This window comes from Rattus rattus, chromosome 7 (assembly GCF_011064425.1).
Source record: "Rattus rattus isolate New Zealand chromosome 7, Rrattus_CSIRO_v1, whole genome shotgun sequence".
Classification (NCBI taxonomy): Eukaryota; Metazoa; Chordata; class Mammalia; order Rodentia; family Muridae; genus Rattus; species Rattus rattus.
Window position 1 is genome coordinate 9,703,646 of NC_046160.1, and position 21,062 is coordinate 9,724,707.

General features: G+C 51.8%; 1 protein-coding gene across 1 annotated transcript; it reads right to left on the reverse strand.

Annotated features, from left to right (window-relative positions):
* Positions 1–10,496: 10,496 nt before the first annotated feature.
* Pkdcc (protein kinase domain containing, cytoplasmic) lies at positions 10,497–20,238 on the reverse strand. The gene is made up of 7 exons (XM_032908773.1): positions 19,433–20,238; positions 15,255–15,377; positions 14,187–14,458; positions 13,549–13,628; positions 13,236–13,340; positions 11,554–11,727; positions 10,497–11,345 (listed from the first exon to the last, which is right to left on the reverse strand). Exons 1-7 carry the CDS (start codon positions 20,066–20,068, stop codon positions 11,260–11,262), a joined length of 1,476 nt encoding a protein of 491 aa, XP_032764664.1. The 5' UTR covers positions 20,069–20,238; the 3' UTR covers positions 10,497–11,259.
* Positions 20,239–21,062: the final 824 nt, after the last annotated feature.

Consider the following 21,062-nt stretch of genomic DNA (forward strand, 5'->3'; position numbering starts at 1 on the left):
TCTCAGATCAACTGACCAGAAGGAAAGGCCACGGTGAAAGCTTTTGGACTCTTCCATTTTGCTTTAGAGACAAAGGCAGAAATGAGGAGCTTTTGGTCTTTTTTAGGAAGAAGACTGAAACCACACATCTTCTGGTACGCACCTGCTTCTGAACCCTGTGTCCTCTCAGGCCTGAGGGAGTTTCTCAGGAGGCATCACTTGGTGATAACATTGTTAAAGTGGGAGACTAGGAGTGTGTGTGCATGTAGCTAAATTGTGAGAGTTTTTGAAGGGAGAGGGGAGGAGGAAGTGCCTTGATCATGACAGACATCATGGAGGAGAGGATGGAGGAGCTGTTTTCCCAGACCACCTTGACATAGCTCTCAGAGGAAATGAGGAGAGGAAAAAAAAGTAGGGAGGACCCCTGACCTGGGTTACTTCTGTTTGCGGGAGAATGGTTCCGTGCTGCGGTGTGGTGACTGGAAGGACATGATACAGGATGGTGGAGGCAGGTGGCTGGAGGTGGGCTCGTTCCTTCCATATGGAATCTGTACATTGTGATTCCTGTGCCACACTTATGCTTGGGGGGACGAGTACGTAAGAAAGCTGTTGAGGGGGATTCTCCTTTCTCCTACTGGTTCTCCATCACTGCTGAATTTGGGATGGATGGCTTAGGTGTGGGGATTGGGAATATATATTTTCTAGGCATTCCTAGAAGAATCCAGCGTGTGGGCTGAAGTCAACTCAGAAATACTCGTAAGTCCTCTGTCAGTAAGCGTGGATCTGGCCCCGGTCCCTGGCTGGGCCAGGCTGCGGGAGAGCTCTTTACTATTCCCCGGTCTCGGAGGTGATTGGACTGTGTTCTGGTTAGGACCTGTCCTTTGGGTCCTGCTTCCTGGCACCAAGAAAGAAAAAAGAAAGGGAGAAGATGTTCCAAGTGATTACAGTCCATGATGGTGAGGAGGTCGGACCAAAGCAAACTCATAGGTGGACGTAGTAGTGGTGTTCTGAGCAGCAGAGAAAGGTTCAAGGTGACGTAGGATTTGGCGATTTCCTTCCAAAGCTTTGTTTACATTGTAGATGGTTGCCTGCTGTACTTTGGAAGGCTTTTTAACCCAGATGTAAGATCTGCGTTTATGCTGGCCTCTGCCATTAGCTTTAGTTCCCCCCTGTGGCAGAAAGTCCTGCAAGCATGACAGGACCAGGAGACAGGGGCATGACTGTGAGGGGGCAAGCTTCTGTTGGACTCTGAGGTCAGTCTTGGGATCTGCTGTGGTCCTAAGTATGAGAAGTTGTCTTTTACAAATAATCCAATTTATTCAAAGGATTTTTTCCCCTTTTCGTCTTGTCAATGAGGGAGGTGTTATAAAGGTCAAGGTGAGAAAGGGGTTGTTCACTGAGCCTCCATAGCAGAGCCGTGGGGGCTGGGAGAGCCCAGGCATGACCTCAGTTACACACGTGTGCCCCACATGGTGGGCCATGTGTGCTGCGGCTGGGCTCTGGAGGCTGCAAGACCCTCCATGCTTGGAAGAGTGTGGATCTGCTGACTTGGCAATATGGGTGGGGGCTGGGCCACAACTGCAGGGGAGGGGGCAGGAGCCCTAGGGGCTGAGTTGTGGAGGGGCTTTTCAACCCCACAGCCCCGAGCTCCCCCTCTGCTTCCTCAACCACAAGGGTAGTGTAATTCTCCTCACATTAAAAGTAAACATCTGGCAGCATCTGCAGTGCCCAAAATAAACTAAGAACTAATAGGAGGCATTTGTGGCCGCAGTGGGTCCTGAATGGAGCAGAAAGAGGTGGTTCACTGTGTAGAAGCTGAAGTGGCTACTCCAAGTCTCAACTCGTTTGTTTATTGATTGGTAATTAATTGATTAATGCCCAGGATCCTAAAATAGCCTGTTGATGTAATTTACCATGGTTCAGGACAGTGGGGACAGCACTGAATTAGTGGGGTCAGATAATCGATCAGGGGCCAAAAATGATAGTTACTTGAAAGTCTATGGTCAAATATCCAGGATCCGAGAACACCGGGAAATCTGTGTGGCAAAGCCTCTTGGGTCATTGAAGGGAAGTCACCTTCTGGAGATGGAGAGTTTGCCTAGAGCATCTGAGAGACAAAGCAGGCTGTGCTCAGAAGTTGACAGGATCCCAGGGCCCTAGCATGTTAGACAAGTACTGCACCATTGAGCTACAATCTTACCCAAGAACCATGCTTGGGCATTGGTCCTCTGACGCTGCTCAGAGGTGCCAGGAAGGGCAGTGGTGCTAGAGTGGACAGTGATCAATACATAGACTGCTGAAGTCTGATTGACAGGCTGGGAACAGGGCCCTGGACTGGCTGGCACCATCTGACAACAGTGAAGAGGCGTACCGATGAAATTGGGCATATTCGAATAGCATCAAATCCATTCCTCACAGCCACACTTAATATAAGAGACAGACGGAGAAACAAATTAATACCAAAAACGTGGCCAGCTTTCCCGTTCTGGCAGGAGAACTGTTTCCAGCCGAGGACAGATTCACAAGCCTTTTTGAGTCTGAGGACTGCCACGCTTCACCACCCTCATCAACAACTCAGGGCGAGCAGCAGAAGGTCGAGCCAAGAGACGTGGACTGTTTCGTGGGAGAGGAGGTTGCTTGCCCGGGTACCTGGAAAGAAGGCAGCTGGCTAGAACTTCTGAGATGGTGTTTATGCTGGAGTTCACAAACCGGCTGTCAGCTGGCTGAAGGCAACTTGTAGACGTGCCTTGTTTGGCCCACAAGTGTCCATCTTATTTTAATTTTAAATTGCAGTTAATGACTCAAAGCACACAGATTGGAAGTCACAGAAAGGGGCTGGAAATATTGTTCAGTGGTTAAGAGTGTGCACTGCTTTTCCAGAGGACCGGAATTTGGATCCCACTGCCTACACTTGGGCTCTGTTTGTAGCTCCAGGTCTAGAGGGATCTGACCTCTCTGACCCTCCTTAGTCACCTGCACTTCTGTGTACATATCCCATGACTCCCAAACCATGTAACTAAAAAGAAAAGAAAGAAGACACACAACATACATACAACATACAACACATACATACATACACACTCACATATACACACGATACACATTCAACATATACATACATAATCACATATACACACAATATATACATACATACATACACAACACATATAACACATATACACTCACATACACACATACTCACATATACAATACATACATACACACAACACACAAACCCACACACTCTCATACACACAACTATACACACACACACACACACACACACACACACACACACACACACTTTGGTTTGCCATAGAGCTCAGTGGTGGAGTGTGTAACCAGCAGGTGTGAAGTCCTGTATTCAATACCCACCCCTACAAACAATTAGGTATTTTTATTATTCAAACAATATTGCAAAGGTAGTGATGTGTAAGTATGAAATGCCACAGTGAAACTCATTATATGTTCGTATAAATAATAAAAAGTAAAAAAAAACCATAGCAGACATGGAAAATTTGAAAATGAAGAAAAATATTATTATAAAGATGCGTCAGTCCTCTGCATTTCCTTCCATTCTTTTTTATTTTTATTTTCCCATCATTGGAAGAGCCTAGGTTTGCCTCTTATTTCTTTCATTTATCACTATAGTTTATGTATTTTTCTCTTACGATTTATGTATTTTGTGTATGTGAATATACTGTACCTGTCTTCAGTCACACCTGAAGAGGGAGGGCATCAGATCTCATTACAAATAGTTGTGAGCCATCATGTGGTTGCTGGGATTTGAACTCAGAACCTTGGGAAGAGCAGTCAGTGAGTGCTCTTAACCACTGAGCCATCTCTGCAGCCTGTATTTTTCTCATATTTCTGTATAGCTCTTATTTTTGTGATTCCAAACAATACTGCAACAAATATCTAGGGGGTGTTTGAATCTTCTTATGTGTTTTCTTTCATGAGTCAGGGTCTCACATATCCCAGACTGGCCTCAAACTCCCTATATAGTTGAAAATGGTCTTCAACTCCTAATCTTCCTGCCTCTACCTCCTAAGTGCTGGGATTGCAGGTGTGGCCACTACGTAGCCTATGCTGTGTTGGAGGTTGAGTTCAGCATCATGCACAAACACTACCAAACGACCACATCTCTAGCCCATTTGACTCTTCTTAAAGTTTGCATTCACTCTTCTCTCAGTATGTTTTTCTCCCTCCTTCCCTCCTTCCCTCCCTCCCCCTTCTTCTCTCCCTCCTTCCTTTCTTTCTTTTTCAAGATAGGGTTTCTCTGCTGTGTACTGTCCCAGAACTTGCTCTGCAGACCAGGCTGGCCTTGAACTCACAGAAATATGACTGCCTCTGCCTCCCAAGTGCTGGGATTAAAAGCATACGTTGTCATCAGCCCGTATTTTCATAAGCAGCACAGTTTGGCTTCATAAAGACTCAAGCCTCAAAGTTTCTTACCCGGGAGTTTCTAACCCAAATATGCCCTGTGGAAATCTCTTTATCTCGGCAAATTGTTGGGAAGCCTATTTGGGACAAAAAAGTCATTTCAGCATGTGATAAGATGGTGGGTAATTTTTTTTTTGTTGTTTAAATTTCAGCATGGGAAGTCCATTCTTAGATTAGCAATATCCTGACACTCAAGGCAAACAGTACTAAATGTGCTCAGGAGATGTCTACATTTAAAGAAGAAGCTCATTTTAATAACCACATGATGCTGTGTGTGGTTTGACGATGGAGTTAGAAGACTCCTCCTAGCATCAAAGGTTGGTAGAAGAAGATACAGGGGAGTCGAGACAGGAGGCAAACTTTCCTTTCTAATTACAACACTTCTGAACCCTGAGGACAGTAGTTGTTTCTTAGAAAAACGTCTGTCTTTAAATTTTTTATTGACAGCAGAAAAAAAAAATGACGAGACAAGACCAGATCACTGAGGTCAATTTATATCCTATACAACCCAGGGAACGGTGTAAACAAGGCAGTGTACCATTACATGAAAAGGGATACGGATAACCCTGTGTTGCCTCCTGCACGAGGTCAGATAAATGCAGCGATTTAAATCTCTAAGCCACGGAAAACCAGCCACGTGGTGGGGTTTATTTCTTTGCCTTTCTTGTACCCAGCAACTCCCTGTGACCAATAAGACTGCTCTCCCAATGAGGCAGGATAGAGTGAGATGCTTTTCTGCTTTTCTTGCAGTTGACTCCTTTGTGAAGAACCAGAGACACCAGAGGCGGTCTGGGAAACCGCCCACCAGCATGAAAGCCAGGGAGTAGGCCAGGATCGCTAAGGGCAGGATTAGAGAGCACTTGAGTGAACCCCACCTCCTGTGGCAAGGCAGCCGGGCTATGCTAAGGAGAAACCATGCCTCCATAATCTACCAGAGAGCTCTTTGAAGGGTCAAATAAGAGTGTGGATAAGGGGAAGTGGTGGGCCCAATCTATTTACACTTTCCAGAATCCTTAGAAAGCTCCGCACCAAAAGCCTGTCCACAGGGCTGTCGCCATGGGGATGGGGAGAATGTCTGGTGACAAATAGGGAAACGGCTCTGAGATAAGAACTAAAGAGCAGGGATCAGCAAGTGTTTCCTTGGGTGTAGAAAAATGTTAACAGCCAGGCGGTTGCTGGGGAACTAATGTTTCTGGTGGTCCAGGTGAGCAGGCCCTCAGTGGCGAGAGATATGACCAATGCATGCCTTTGTTTGGTCAGCCTCCCGCCACATGTCTTCTAAGTGTCTTAAATGGCTTTGTTGGACATGTCTGATTTGGTGGTATGTCCAGTAAGCTCATGAAAGAGAAGGGGGTATATCCAATAGAGTGATCGCATCTGCTAGTGATTAAGAGTCTTCCAAGTAGGGGAATCTCAATGACGGGCTATAAGATGGCCAAAGATATAGGAGACTCCTGAGGGTGCGGAGATGCTCAACAGCGGCAAAGGCAGGCAAGTGTTACAAAGGGTTTGTACTTGTCTTTGGTACGATCTGCGTGAAGAATGAAAATATCTCTTTAGATAATAATAGCAAGTTATTCGTTTTTTAAAATTGAGATTTCTCTTTACATCTGTACTATGTTTTATTTAACTATTTGTTATTTAGAATGTGGGGGGTGCATGCCTTGGCACCTGTGTGGAGATCTGAGAGCACCTGTGGGATTTGGTTCCCTCCTTCTACCTCGTGGGTGTCAAGGATTGAACTCAGGCTGTCGGCCTTGGCAGCAGGTGTCTTTATCTGCTGAGCCACCATACTGGCCTGAGGTGGCAAATTCAAAACTCAATGGCAGTTCAAGAAGCCACAATGGGTTTCTACAGTCTGGATGTTTTCAGCCCTTCTCCATCATTATCTTCACTACTGGGTTTTAAGACACGGAATATTTGGGTGTGCTCATGTGATATGTGCGTATGGTATACACATACGTGTGTGTTTGCGTGCATGCGTGTGTCCAGTGGAGGAGAGAGGCTGATGGGTGTCTTCTAGCTCTCTTTGACTTGCTCTTTTTTTTTTTTCAACTCCTTTGTTTATAATATATGAGTACACTGTAGCTGTCTTCAGACACAACAGAAGAGAGCATCAGATCCCATGGTTATGAGCCACCATGTGGTTGCTGGGTTTGAACTTGGGACCTCTGGAAGAGCAATCCATGCTCTTAACCACTGAGCCATCTCTCCAGCCCCCTGACTTGCTCTTGGAGACAGGGTCTGCCACTGAACTTGGAGTTTACTGATTCTTCTAGACTGGCTGGCTAGCAAGCTCTGGACATCTTGTTTTTTGTCCATGTGACATTGGGGTTACAGTCACTCTGCCTGGATTTTTTTTTTTTTTAAGATTTATTTATTTATTATATATAAGTACACTGTAGCTGTCTTCAGACACACCAGAAGAGGGCATCAGATCCCATTACAGATGGTTGTGAGCCACCATGTGGTTGCTGGGATTTGAACTCAGGACCTCTGGAAGAGCAGTCGGTGCTCCCAACCACTGAGCCATTTCTCCAGCCCCTCTGCCTGGATTTTATGTGGTGCTGAGGACCCAAACTCAGGTCCTCATGCCTAGGCATCACAGGGCTTATCCACTGAGCTATGTCCCTAGGCACCTCCCGTAGAATTTTAATAGCATAGATTGGCTACATTTTTTTGGTTACATCTGGAGGACCACAAAACATTGTATTAGCTAAGATTTTTCTTCTAAGGGTCAAGTTTCATCAGAGAGTAAGAGCTCCTTCAGGGAGGGGGAACCTCAATAAGGATGTATGGGATAGAGGACTCCCCTGAAAGTCTGGGCCACGGCTGTTATTTCACCATGGATATATAGAAATGGAACTGGATTTAGACGTCTTCTCTTCAGCCTTAAAGCAAGCCAGTCCTTCAGTGTGAGGGGGGTGATAGGCCTGACTGTTTTTGGGAACGACTTTGAAACTTCCGGCTAGAAAGCCATTGAGTGTTGATGTTCCGTAGGAGCTTGGAAGATAAGAGTGCCGAGAGCCGTGCAGATGACGGAGGCCTGGCTTGTGAAATTTCAGAGAGAAGATTGAAGACCCTCTCAGGGCTGTGACTATTTTGATCTAAGATTCCGTGGTTCTGGTTAGCTGAGGTTAAAGGATCAGCCGTGATCAACAAGATTCCAGAACTACTAAAGTGAAACTCTTATGTTACTGGGACAATTGGTGCTGGTCAGCTGGACCTTCTTAATTAGCAATAATTAAGAAGAGACCAGCATCACCGGGGTGAGGGGTGAAATCTTCTGGGAAGTGTTTTCCGAGAGCACGAAGAAGCTGTGTTCCAGACACAGCCACGGTTGCACCTCATGCTGACAACTGGACTTGGTACTTTGAGAGTCACCCAGGTAGTACCAGTTTTAAAGGCATGGAGAGGCCATGGAGAGCAGCTGACGCTTGGCACTGTGAGAGACCAGAAGGGCTGCTGGAGAAGGTGCAGCTTCAGTGGCAGTCGAAGGCCCAGGACTGAAGGGGTCATGCAGAGAAATCGAGGCTTGGCACCATGAAGAGGGCCTATGAGAGGCTATTGGTGAAAGTGCAGCCCAGTTGCAGCAGAAGACCCCAGCATTTTGGAGATGCTGTGACCATGGGATGACCACCAAGAACTGCAGCGGTGCAATGGAGTCAAACAGAGCCTACAGAGAGGGCAGAGCTGGAGAAGTGACCCAAGCCCTTAGGAGGAGCCCAGAAGATTGTGAGTGAATCCCAGACACTGGATGGTTGGAGTTCGATTTTGCTTCGCTTTGATCGCGACTGCGCTCTGCTTCCTGCTTCTTGAAGCAAGAAAGTATTTTACTGAAGCTCACAGTTAAGAGACTTTAAATTGTAAAGGACTTAGGGTTTTAAAAGAGAGTAGATATTTTAAAGGGACTGAACATTTAATGTGTTTGAGTTTGTAAAGACCGTGGGACTTCTAAAGATATTTAGATCTTGGGGATGAATAAGACAGTAAGACTTGTGGCTTAATGGTGATGTGCTTGTGTGTCAAGCTGACGTGGGGTCAATTGTACTGCCTGGTTTTGTGTGTCAACTTGACACAAGCTAGAGCCACCACAGGGAAAGGAGCCTCAGTTGAGGAAACGCCTCCATAAAAACCAGCTGTGAGGCATTTTCTCAATTAGGGATGAGGCCCAGCCTATTGTGGGTGGTGCCATCCCCGGGGCTGGTGGTCCTGGGTTCTATAAGAAAGCAGGTTGGGCAAGCCAGTGAGCAGCACCCTCCATGGCCTCTGCATCAGCTCCTGCCTCCAGGTTCCGGCCCCGATTGAGTTCCTGTCCTCACTTCCTCCAGTGATGGATTGTGATTAAACACACCCTCTCAGTGTTTCACCGCAGCAGTAAAACCCTAACTGAGAAGTACGGTGTAGTCTGGGATCCCATCCCTGTGGAGTGGCATGTGTGAGTTTATCACTGCCCGTGTGGGTGACGCCGGCTTCCGGAGATCGATCTGATGAGAGAAGAACACCCCAGGCTTCTAGGTATTGAAAACACGCTAGGTCCTGGCTTTCAGCCCCCAGCACAAACACCCATCTCATTGCCCTGAGGATTAAAGGAAAAGTGCATGGAAGGGCAGCGGAGAACAATTCAAGTTAGTCAAGCCACTGTCTGCCCCTTGATCCGGGAGCAGGGGGTAACCATGTTTTACATGTTCTGGCCAAAGAATGAAAATGCCAGAAGCTGTTGTCGTGGACAGGGGGTGGGTGGGCACAGTATCCCAAAGTCTCCTAATCCCATTTTCTGCTTTCAAGTTAATCCTCTTCCTAGCTTTTTCTGTCTGCCGCACACTCCACTCCCCAGGCGCTGGCCCGGGAGCTCAGTCTCATTCTTTCTAGTCAAAGGCAGTGCTTCTTTAAGGGTTGGCGGTACCTCAGGCATGGTTGCTCAGACAGTTTGATACGCCTTACTCCCTGAAGAAGCCCTGGGTGCTCTCTGTGAACAGAGCACGGGCAAGCACTGAGTGCTCAGTTAACAAATACAATCAGGGCAAGCGCCGAGTGCCCCGTTAACGGCTAAACAGTGGCAATGTTTGCCAGGATGACCACAGCACTGGCTGCGGACAGAATTTCATCCATTCCAATTCTTCAGATAGTATTACCCTATCTGATTTACTGACATATAAACGCAGGGAAGTTATTTTAGCCAGATAAGACAGTGAACAAAGGAAGTGCTCCTCAGAACTGCCGGCCACTCTGGTCTGGTTCTGTAGCCTCAAAGCTACTCTGTCTCTTCATGTTTCTGTCTCCCTTGACTTTGAAACAGACCCACACTCCCCATCCCACCAGGCTTCCCTTCTCTGACGTCACCCAAGGCTTCAGTAAGTGAATGTATTTTCTCTGCCCACTGCCCCTGGAAATCGTGGTTGCTATGGTGGGCTGGAACACAGCAGGTATTGTGATCTGGTTCTGAGGTCTGTAGGAACCCATGCAGCCAGGAACTGAGAGATAGGTGGCTATGTGTGCACCATCTGGAGGGAAGAGTATCCCTTCTGGACAGTAGCATTCCTTTCTAGGTGTGACTTTGCCATGCCACTCCAGGTTGCAAGTGTGTTTTTCTCAAATTTGCAGAACTAGGTGTGGTCATTTCTGTCCTCAGAAAGGGGTTGTAAGGCAAGGTGTACTGGTTTGAAAACCGAAGCACCTTCTTCCAAAGAGCCTTCTTCCTCTTCACTGTATGTATTTCTTGCTTAAGAAAGGATCTAAGAAACCTGCCACAGAGATTTCGCTCCCCACAGGTTGCCATCCTCCATCAGACACACCACCAGCCAGACGTCTGCAGGCTAACTGGGGCCGAGTAACAAACAAGCTTCTCAAGAACTCGTGACTGGGCTGGAGAGGTGGCTCAGTGGTTAAGGGCACTGACTGCTCTTCCAGAGGTCCTGAGTTCAATTCCCAGCAACCACATGGTGGGCTCAAAAAAACATCTGTAATGAGATCTGATGCCCTTTTCTGATGGGTCTGAAGACAGCTACAGTGTACTTATATATAATAATAAATAAGCAAATCTTAAAAAAAAAAGAACTCATGACTGAGGGGAGTATTTGTCACAAAACATCATTTTATTAATTGATTAATTTTTTTTTACAAAAATAAACAATTTCATGAACAAGAAGTACAAAAGCTTCTGGATATGCACACTCCAGGAGGGGGAGAGCCTGGTTTCGGCTGCTTGGTGGCTTTCACTGAAAGCAAATGAGGCAGAAAGGCCCCGACCCTACCCCCACCCCAGGTCCTGGCTCAAATGCAATCTGCTCCTCCACTCTAGTCTTGGCTCATATGGATGTGTGCACTGCTGCCCATGACCTGGGGCTGGCTGAGGAGCAAGCCGTAGGGAGAGGCCAGAGAGCCTTCCCAGGGCTGGCTCCCTCACATCTTGGAGCATTCCCCGGCGATCCATTTGGAGCTGAGCTGAGAGAACACTCTGCGACTGACTGTCCCCGTGCAGCTCCTGCCCACTGTGGCTTATGCAGCAGCAGCAGCAGCAGCAGTGCCTGGCTACATTCTCAAACCGTGAATGCAGTAATGGGGCTGCCCATGGGACTCTCCCAGTTAAGACCAGCCTGAGCCCTGCTCACAGCTCCAGAGAGGCAATCAGATCCCAACCAGTGACGCTCAGGCTGGGAGCAACAGTCTCAGACCGAAAGCTGGCAAACTCACATTTTAACACTTTTGCATATTGCACGTTTGTCCTGGTCACATCAGTTGCTCTGGGACGCTAGCTCTGTCTGCGGGGTTCCCGGGTGCTATGCAAGTCACGCCTGCAGCAGGCAAACCCAGCTGGTCAGCGAGGCCCGCAACCCGTCAACCAGGGGCCTTCACATACGTGGTCTTGCTGGCATCAGGGACCACTTGGTTCCATCCAGTCTTAAAAAAGACCAGCTTCCGACCTAGGAGCAGAGATAAGAGTTTATAGAGCCAGGTATGTTTCTTCTTGGAGGTAAGGTTACTCTATAAAGTGACTGCCTTGAAGGTTATATATATATCTACATCTCTCTCGTCATCTCTGCCTGCCCTCGGGCTTTTCTGAGGGGGGCCCCTCAAATCTTTTGGAGAAGTACAGTCACTCTTTTGAGATAGCCCCTGCCTCTGGCTCACCTGTCCAGGTGGTCTGGTTGGTGACCACAAAGGCACGACATTGAACATGGCTCTCACAGACATCTACAGCCTCAGCCAGGTTGAACACAGACAGGAGGCAGCCGCCATGGTGGTAGGAGGGCCAGCAGCGATAATCCTCCTGTGTGATGGTACTGTCCGGGATGCGCTGGTACTCTGAGAGGTAAAGGGCAGAAAGTGAGAACTGTGTGACCAGGTGAGGGCTGAGGACCACTCTGTGAACAGGGACTGAGAGACCCATTTGCTAGATGAAAGCTGACGTCCAGACCAGCACACCCAGCCGGGAGATGAGGGCAGCCAGAGCCGTTCAAGCTCACACGACAGCCAGGCAGACTGGCTTTGAGGACATGCACCGTGTAGCTAGTATCAACAGCCCAGGGCACGTGTGGGCCAGGCACGTACTCAGAGATACCAGCTGTCTGGGATGCGCTTGGAGGTCAGGGCATTTTAGACGTTTAGAGCAGGGCTTCTCCAATATCGTGGTACATATGGTTTTCCATGCAATATTATACAATGCACATGTTGATTTGGGAAGGCCTGGGGTGGGGCCTGAGGATTCCTGACTAAATTCCAGTCCTGCCCATGTGTTGCAACGGTTCAGAACCTCAGACATACTTGGTCCTGACTCTGGGGGAATGGTCAGCTAAGCCTCTAAGATAGACCCTGAGGTTAAGAGGCACGTAGATTAACACACAGTACCACAACGCAGGCTTTCAAGAGTTTGAGGCCTCCCTGAGGCTCAGAGCCCCGGGAGCTCGGTAAGTGCACAGGCTCTTCAAGAGGCTGAGAGGTGGGCCTCTGGCTCCCTGGCTTTCCCTACTGACCTAGGAGCCCCAGTTGCTGACTGATAATGCAGAAGCCCTGGGCCTCTGGCCACCCCACCCTACTGCCTCCTTCTCCTGCCAGGGACTAGACCAAAGTCCAGGCAGGGTTGCCTGTGATTTATGGCCCCATAAACAGAGTCCTCAGGGACAGAGGCAGCCATTGTTCACCTCGTTAAACTTTATTTACAGGGCTAACGAGGGCTCCCCCACCCCTAAGGCTGGTCAGGCCTCCTTGAAAACTGAGGCTGCCCACCCCTTGCACCCCCCCCAAACCATTGCTAAACCCTTAGGCTTCTGTAGAGGGACCAGTGCCTGTAACAGTAGCTATAGTCTCCCCCCCACCCCCCATCCCCGGGGGAAGGGCTTCTTGGCTGGTTTCGGAGTAGGCTACCCCCTCCTCCTGCTGCCCTCCATGCCCTAGGAGTGCAGGGGAAGGAAAGAGAAGCAAATGTGTATTGTGACCCAGCTGTGCAACAGGAACTGTGCTAATTGCTTTCACACACCTTGTGGGCTATTTAACCGCCATAAGAAATTTTGCTAGGTGAATTATTTTGAACCCAATTTACAGTTGAGGAGAACAAGGCCCCAGGGGTAAGTCATCCAGGCAGCTCCTGGAGGGGTTTGAAGCCATTCTTAGAGAGGGGTGTCAGCGGCGCTCACCCAACTGCTCAAGGCAAAGGCTAGCTGTTTTAGGTCAGTCAGAGACACGACTTCAAAGTGAAGTGTGACCCCAAGTGAGCCCGGAAGAAAGGATAAGCCATAGCCCAGTGGGTGGAGGTCACTCAGTCTTGAACCTGTTCCCACCTGCCCCGTCCCTGGGTTCCCGCCCTGGTCACTCACCAGCCCTGCTGCTTGTAGAGTTCTGCAGGTACTGCCCACTCCGGAACAGGTGCAGCACCATCTCCAGCTGGGCCAGGGTCTCATCCGCCCCCCAGGCGAGCTCTCCTGCAAAGTGTGGGAGAGCTCTCACCACATGACCAGCTTCCGGTCCTCCCATGGGAAGCCAGGGCTCGGTGGCTAAGGAGGGTCCTTCCCACAGAATACTATCTTAGAATGTAACGGGTCCTAGACCTTGCACATTCCAGGGTCATTCTTGTCCCCACTTCTGATGGGGCAAGGGCAGGTGAGGAGAAGCGGACGTCCTGAGGCTTACCTGTAGCGTTGACGATGGTGTCCAGGAGAGGTCGGAGGGAAGGCGGGGCACTATGTGGCAGGAGGTATGTGAAGAAGAACCTGTGGCAGAGAAGAGGCAGGGGCTCAGGGGCCCAGCCTTTGGAACTGCATCCCTTCCCTTCCACTTCCATGAGGGAGAGACTTCAATGTGGCCTGGGAGGATGGACCAGACGAGCCTACACTACTCAGCCATGAGGTGTGGGGTTGGGCTCAGTTTTGACTACAACTAATTTCAGACCAAACTAGGACCAGAGGGCCCTTTCTCTTCCTAGCCTCATCTTCCAGGCCACAGTGTCCTCTGTCTGACCCCGGTACTGGGACAGCCCCATAGCTGGGGCTTCTCAGCCATGAGCTTTGTGAAGGTCAAGAAGACATATGCTGGCTCTGGCAGTCCTAGGCCCTGAGTGTGACACTATTTTAAGACGCCTCCAGCTGCCCCTCCAACCTAGCTCTCTCCTCAGCACTATTTTTAGCTCCATGGCCACATTCTCTCCTGACTGGGCCCCTGTGGTTCCACCGGTCAAGGTTATTCTCCCCCGTTGGCCTTTTGACCCCCATGAGGCTCTTACTCTGCCAGTCCCCTCCTTGGCTGGAGTCCCAACCACGTACGGTCATTACCTGTAGGCATTGTAGAGGTTCCGTTTCTCGTTCATGCCCTCGCACCAGCCCTGGGCCGAGCAGGGCAGGCTGAAGTTCCTGGCTGGAAACTCTAGCATGCAGTCGGCACCGTTAGTGCACGGCGTCTCCTCCACGCGGGCGTCGTCCAGGTCCGTCACCTTCAGCTCCCCATCCACAAGCACAAACTGCCGAGGACGGAAGTCAAGCAGAGTGACCGAGCCCAGAGGGGAGTGGGCTAGGTAGTGGAGGAGGCGGCCAAGGCTGAGGCAGATCTGCGGGTGGACACATAGGTTGGGTCAGGCCGGCTGGACTCACAGGCTCTTAGCTTGGAGGCTGGTCTTTCTCTTTCTGGTCCCTGGGCACTGGGAAGGTCATTGATCTCCAACTGACCCCTGGCTGGACTAACCAATAGGAGTGAGATAGTAACAGGAACGTGGGCAGGTCGGGTCACTTTCCTTAAGCCACTGCAGCCCTTCCTTTGATACACTTCACCTTGTGCTTTGCTACTCTGTAACTATAATGCTGCTACTGTTATGAATCATAATGTAAATCGGATGTGCAGGGTATCTGATGGGCAACCCCTGTGAAAAGGGTCTTTTCATCCCCAAAGGGGTTTCAGCCCTCAGGTTGAGAAGAAGCAGACAAATGTGTGTAAGGTTATTTGTGATCCCTGGAAACTGCTCTTCCTATACCAGCTGTGTAAAAGGTGATGTGTGTGTGTGTGTGTGTGTGTGTGTGTGTGTGTGTGTGCGCGTGCATCCACACACTTGTGCACACAGATGCCCTCCTGAATGTATATGTGTGTACACTCACTCACATGGATGTGCACGTATGCTGTGGAGAGCATGGAGAACAGCAGGAACACAGAAAGCCGGGATCCTCTGTCCTGTTCTTACTTTTAACCCTTTGGCCCATGGCCGAGCCAGTGTGTGCTCCTCCCTCCCTCCAGCCATCCTTCCGTCCCTCCTCCCCTCTGGACTGAGGAGTTTAGGCTGCTCTGAGAGGTTGCCTTCTAAGGGAGAACCATCCCAACAAAAAGCCCAGGCCTGAACCCTCCTCCCTGCTTACTCGGAATCGATCCTCCCAGGAAGTCTGCAACAGCTGGATCATCTCCACAGGGGCGCCCAGCTCTGTGATGGTGGTCAGTGTGTCCGGGATGTCCTCACTGTCCTGGTAGCAATAGCCATAGAGCTGGGGGACATCCAGGGCAGGTCATTAGGTCACAGGGTAGAGGCAGAGACAGGGGAAGATCGGACTCTCAGATGCCCTGCCCTCTGCCCTTGATGACTTCCCTCTGGCTTTGCTCAGGCCAGTGGGGAACAGTGTTGCCTGGGAAGTTTGGCCTCTGTTCCTGAAGCCTTGGTTTCTACTGGCTTGGTGACATCAGCCCTTCAGCTCTTGTTAATCAGGGAAATGGGAGGCTTAGCCACCATGTACCTACCAGGCACTGTGTTAAATGCATTTATGTGCTCAATCAGTTCATAATTTTAAACTTTATTTTAATTATTATTATTGTGGTGTGTATGCTATGATCGAGTACGTGCGCTGAGGTCAGGGGACAACTTTCAGGAGTCAGTTTTCTCCCTTTACCGCGTGTTTGAGGGAGTGAACCAGGCCATCAGGAAGATCAGTGGCATCACACTCTTACCTACTGAGCTATCTTGCTAGTCTTTCTGATTCTTATAATCACCCCAGCAGCGGCGTGTGGCTACGGTCATTATGCCTAATTTGGGGTGGGGAAATTGCCTCGAGAGAGGTTAAATGGGTCATACAGCTAATAAACACAGGCGCTAGGATCGAAATGAGTGTCCCCAGGATTTCACAATCTGTGTTTTTTCTGCTAATACACGGGTCAGCAAGTGGTCATCTGATTCCCTCCCTCCCACAATCTGTGTGGATTCCTCCTCCATCTCAACGCTCTAGAGCCGGGAGGCCCGTCTGGTGTTCTTTGTGTATAGGTGGCATAAACGGGAGATCCAGCGAGAGAGGGTTCTCAGGGGAAGGTCTGTGAGAGAGAGTATGATACGTGCCATGCACTTTTTCCTCACCCCGGGGAGGGTCCCCTGTACCACCCAGCTAGGCAGGGAAAAGCACAGGAAGCCTTTAACATTAACACCCACACCGGCATTCTCATATGGTGGCCTCTTCTCGAGGTTTCTCCCAACTCAGGGCACAGCTCTGGCTTAGCACAATGGGCTCCAAACAGCCAGCACCCTACGGAGCGCGAGCACAAAGGCTGAGCTGTCCAAGCCCTACAAGGGACAGTGGTGAAGGGTTGAGATGGGGGACAGGGAGCCCCTGGCCTAAATATGCTGTACATAGCAGCTCCTCTTGCCAGCATCCTCCCCAGCTGCCCTGCTTGCTCCAAACACCCACTCTCCTCCCAGGAGTCCCAATCCTGTCCTGCCAGAGAAGTAGACTCAGTGTTAGTCTAACAGATGACGTGGGCCGTGCCTTGAGGGACCAGGGGCCCTTGAGGGACCCTTCTTTCTCTCTTTCCCTCCATACCCCAGTCAGCCCAGGGAGGCCCCTGACTCAGGATGGGCATTGGGGAAGGTAAAGAGAGCAGCCCTGGGGCCTGGTTCTCATTTTCTTGTTCCAGTGTGAGCCTTTGTGGGAAACTTCTGAAGGTTATTAAACACCCGGAGGTCGTTAAATGCACTATTAACGAGGTATTAATCAACACCCCTCAGGAAAAAAATAAAAGACACCATTAACCCCCCACCCCCCACCCCCACCCCCCCCCCCCCCCCCCACCCCCACCCCCACCCCCCCCAGGAAGCAAGAAGCAGGACTACAGTTGCATCTTTTGTTCTTCTGGGAAGAGAAAACCAGTCTAGCATGGTCAGAATCTGCAGCCCAGGCTGGCCTGGTGAGGCCCTAGGCCGATGGGGTAGGGAGAGGGAATACTCTTGTGCCCTTTGACCCTGGGCGACAGAGGCATCCACCCTGGGAGGAAGAGTATGTGGTGGATAAAGAGGGCCCAAAAGACAGAAAGATCCCCAGGCAGTCCCCTTGGTGACCAGAGCCTGTGCCGGGAAAGGCACAGTGAGCTGTCCCTCAAGGGCCCCTGGTCCCATGGCTGTTTCGTATTGACTAGTAGAGCTCACAGTGTAACTTGAGGCTGCCCAGAGAGGACGAAGGGGGTCTCAGGAGCCTGGGATATTTTAGAAAGTCCGCTGGCTCCTCCCTAGTTCAGCAAACAGTCCCACGGTTTTGAAATTTTAAATGATTAGGAGGTATTAAAGCAATGTGATGTCCGGTTCCTGGCACCCACAGCTCAGAGACCTTTTGAACAGAAGACCCGTGGCAGACTGTGCTGGCCACAGAGGCAGCCTAACTGAAGCAGCCAGAAGGGACATGGCCTGGTAGTCAGAGAAGAAATGAGAATCTCATCCTCAAAGCTGTCCCCAAGATACACTAGGAAACTTCACTCTTCCTAGGACCCTGAACACTTCTGTCCTAAGGGTATTCGCTCTAGCCTCGGACTGGAAGACTTGTGAGAGATGCCACACTGGAGCGGGCATGGGTGAGACATGTTCCTTGTAATGTCTTTCTGGTGCCCTCATTACTGGGGCACAACATACAGACAAGGGCCAGTCTGTGGGTCTGGTTGTGGGTGTAGCTGGATACTTGTGGAAATGCTTGGTGAGGCCATCAAAGTAGGGATCCCTACGGCTAGGAAAGCCCACTGAATGTCAAACCTGTCCTGATAAATGGCCTTGAACAACTAACAATGAATGCCCCACTAAGTCACTTGGCCAGGGCCTCTCCATCCCCTCAGAATCTGGCTGGCACCTCAGGGTTTCCAGAAAGTTCCCAAGAACCCAGAAGAGGAAAAGAAAGCAAGACCCTCCCAGTTAGGATGGCCACGTAACCAGCCGCTCATTCCCTTAAGCTCCAGTCAGTGTTAGCCATGCAGCCAGACATAAACACACAAAACGGGTGTTTGGGACCAATGCAGGGCCTAGGACTGTGACAGAACTTGTCACAAGAGTCTGGCCAGGACTGGGGGCATGTTCTAGGGAGACTTGGAACCACTAGGAGTACAAGTCGTGTTCTGACCTCTTCTATGTGGGTCACAGATCCCTCCAGGCCTGGGGCTCCCTTCTCACTGCTGAGGAAATAAAAGAAAGGACTGCTGAGCTCCTGGTCAGCTCTCTGGGTATAAAAAAGTGAATCTGAGGAGCTGTGAGGTGGGTGGTATGGACACCTGGGGGGTCTGTACACACTTATGTCAACCTGCCAAGAGCAGTCAGGGGTCCCCTTTCAGTCACCTCACACGTATGCATAGAAAGTAAGTAGTCTGTCTTACCCAAGGCAGAGACCTTAGCGAGAGTTAATGGGTTGTGTTTGGATGGTGTTGGCAGTGTGAGGGTCTGCTCTAAATGCATCCTTGGATGGATGAGGTATGAGATGCATCCTTCCTGCCTGGGTCCCCAGTGAACACAGAGTTTCTCACTAGGAAAGATGCCTCTGGCTTTTTGAATTGTCTGTAGTCTCCTGGCTAAGCACACTCAGAAGAGTGTGGTATTCATACTAGCAGACCTTGAGTCTTCTGGCCTAACACTCTAAGGCTTCCCCTGTGGTTCAGCTGGACCCACTTGAAATCCCAGGGAAAGCCACGGTCACTTCTGGGAAAGGCTGTGTATTTTCTGGCCCTTCTATCCCTTCCAATGGCCTGTGAGCGTGAGCAGAGTGGGAAATGAGGGTTTCCCTGAGGGTCAAGTCAGATAAACGGTCTCTTTTCAGCCCCTCCCATACTCACTGAGGTTTAACACCACTTCCAAAGCCAGACATGTCGCTGGACTTTGAAAGAAGTGTGGTGAAGGCTCTACCAACACGGGGGAAATCCTATTTCTGAATCTGGGAGCTGACTGAAGCTGGATTTTGGAGTTGGACTCGAGGTCACTATGACTGGAGATAATACTCTGGTGTTCAACCGCCAGCTTTGGCCAGCAGCAGGGTCCTCTATGGTCACAACTCCTAATTGCTGCCTTATCGCCAGTTTGGGACCCTTCTTGTCCTTGCCTCTGTCTTTAAGAGATGTGTGTAAGCTGGCACAGTGTTCTACTCAAAGGGTGAGAGACTGGCAGAGTGGTGCTGAGTGGTTCCCTAATCTGGGTTCTGCACCTAGCTGCACTGGGTAGTCTTCGACGCCCTGAGCTTTACGTACTCTGTAAGACCAAAGAGTTTTTTTAAGAGTGGTCAGCCAGCCCCCTCATCCCGGAACCCCACTGTCGTACCTGCAGCACGTTGGGGTGCCGCAGCCGCTCCAGCAGCACCATCTCCTTGAGCAGCTTGTGGGCCGCCAGGCGGTAGCAGCCCCTTCGCGCCCCGAACTCGCGCACACAGCTGCCCAGATCGTGGCCGCTGAAGTCCACTGCTTTAAGCGCCACCGCGGCGCCGCCGGGCAGGCGGACCCGGTACACAGCCTTAGTGTAGCCAGAGCCCACGTACTGCGCGCCAGACACGTTGCGGAGCGCGGCGCAGCCTGAGGCGCGGGCCCGGGCCGGGGAGCCCAGGGCCGGGAGCAGGGGCCAGCCCGGAGCGCCGTCGGGCGGGGGCCGGGCCCGGGGGCCGGGGACGCTGCAGGCCCGGCCCGCCGGAGCCAGGTCCATCAGGCGCCGCCTCTCCGGCCGGCCGGCTCCCGGTCCCGGGCCCCCGCGGGAATAGCGCTGCACCTCCTCGTAGCGCTCCCGAATCTGCCGAGCCAACTCCCCACGGCCCCCGCGACGGCCCGGGCTCGGGGCTGCCGAGGACCCCGGGGACTGGCCTGGCCGCGGAGGCTCTGAGCCCGGTGCGAAGAGCACGTTGAGTACGGAGCCCAGCAGGAAGGAGGCGCAGAAACCAGCGGCCACGGCCGCCCGCCGGCGCCGCATCGCTCCCTCCCCCGGCCGGCCGCGCGCGGCTCCCCGGCCCCGGCCCCGGGCGGCTCAGGCTCGAGGCGACTCCGCTTCGCGCCGCGCCGGCCCCCTGCCCAGCCCGCGCGCATGGCCCGGGCAGCCCGACCCCGGCCCCCCGGCGGCGGCACATCGGCCTGACACTTGCCTCCCTCCCGCCCTGCCCCGCCGCTTATAAGGCCCGGAGCCACCCCGCGCCCGCCCCTCCGCCAGCGCCTCCCCGCGCCCGGCCGAGCCAGTCCTCGGCGCCGCCCCTCTGGCCGCCCGGGCCGGCCTTCCCCGCTGACTGACAGCGGGACCTCCTCCCGCGGCCAGCCCGGCCTGGGAAGCGGCGCGGAGGCGGCTCCGGCCCTGCCCGGCGCGCGGCCCCCGAGCTCAGACCGGAGAGCGGGGAGGGGCGGCGGCGCGCAGGGGCTTCAAGCCCGAGGCCAGGCTGGATAACGGGACCGGGAGGCCGAAAGCAGAGCTGGCCGGCGGGGTACGGGGAGTTGGAGGGGCGAGGCCGGCGGGTAACGGGCTCCGAGGGGCCGGCGTGCAGGGATCGCAAGGGTGCACGCTGCCTCCTGGGGGACTCGGGGCTGCGGGGCGGTGAACAGGGGTTCCCGCCTTCTGCGGGTGAGGCTGCTCTGGGACCGGCCGGGGTCAGAGTGTGGTGGAGGGCGAGGGTCTGGGGAGGCTGCCCCGCACCTGCGAGATCGCGGAGTGGGGACTGGTCTAAGAGTTAATCGTGAGGTTTCAGAAGAGTGCTTTTCAACTACCTTCTACCAGGACTTTCTGATTTTCCTGGACCCCCACATCTAGACAGCCGAGCTCCTCCCCGTCCCCCGAGAACCCCGATCTTTGACCCGCCAGTAGGGGGTTGGAACCCTACACAGCAAGTACATTAGTGTGCACGCACATCTGTCTGTGGAGTGTGTGCATCCGCCTGCCCTGAAGGGGCTACGGTGTCCTAGGAAGGGAGTGAGTGTGTGCC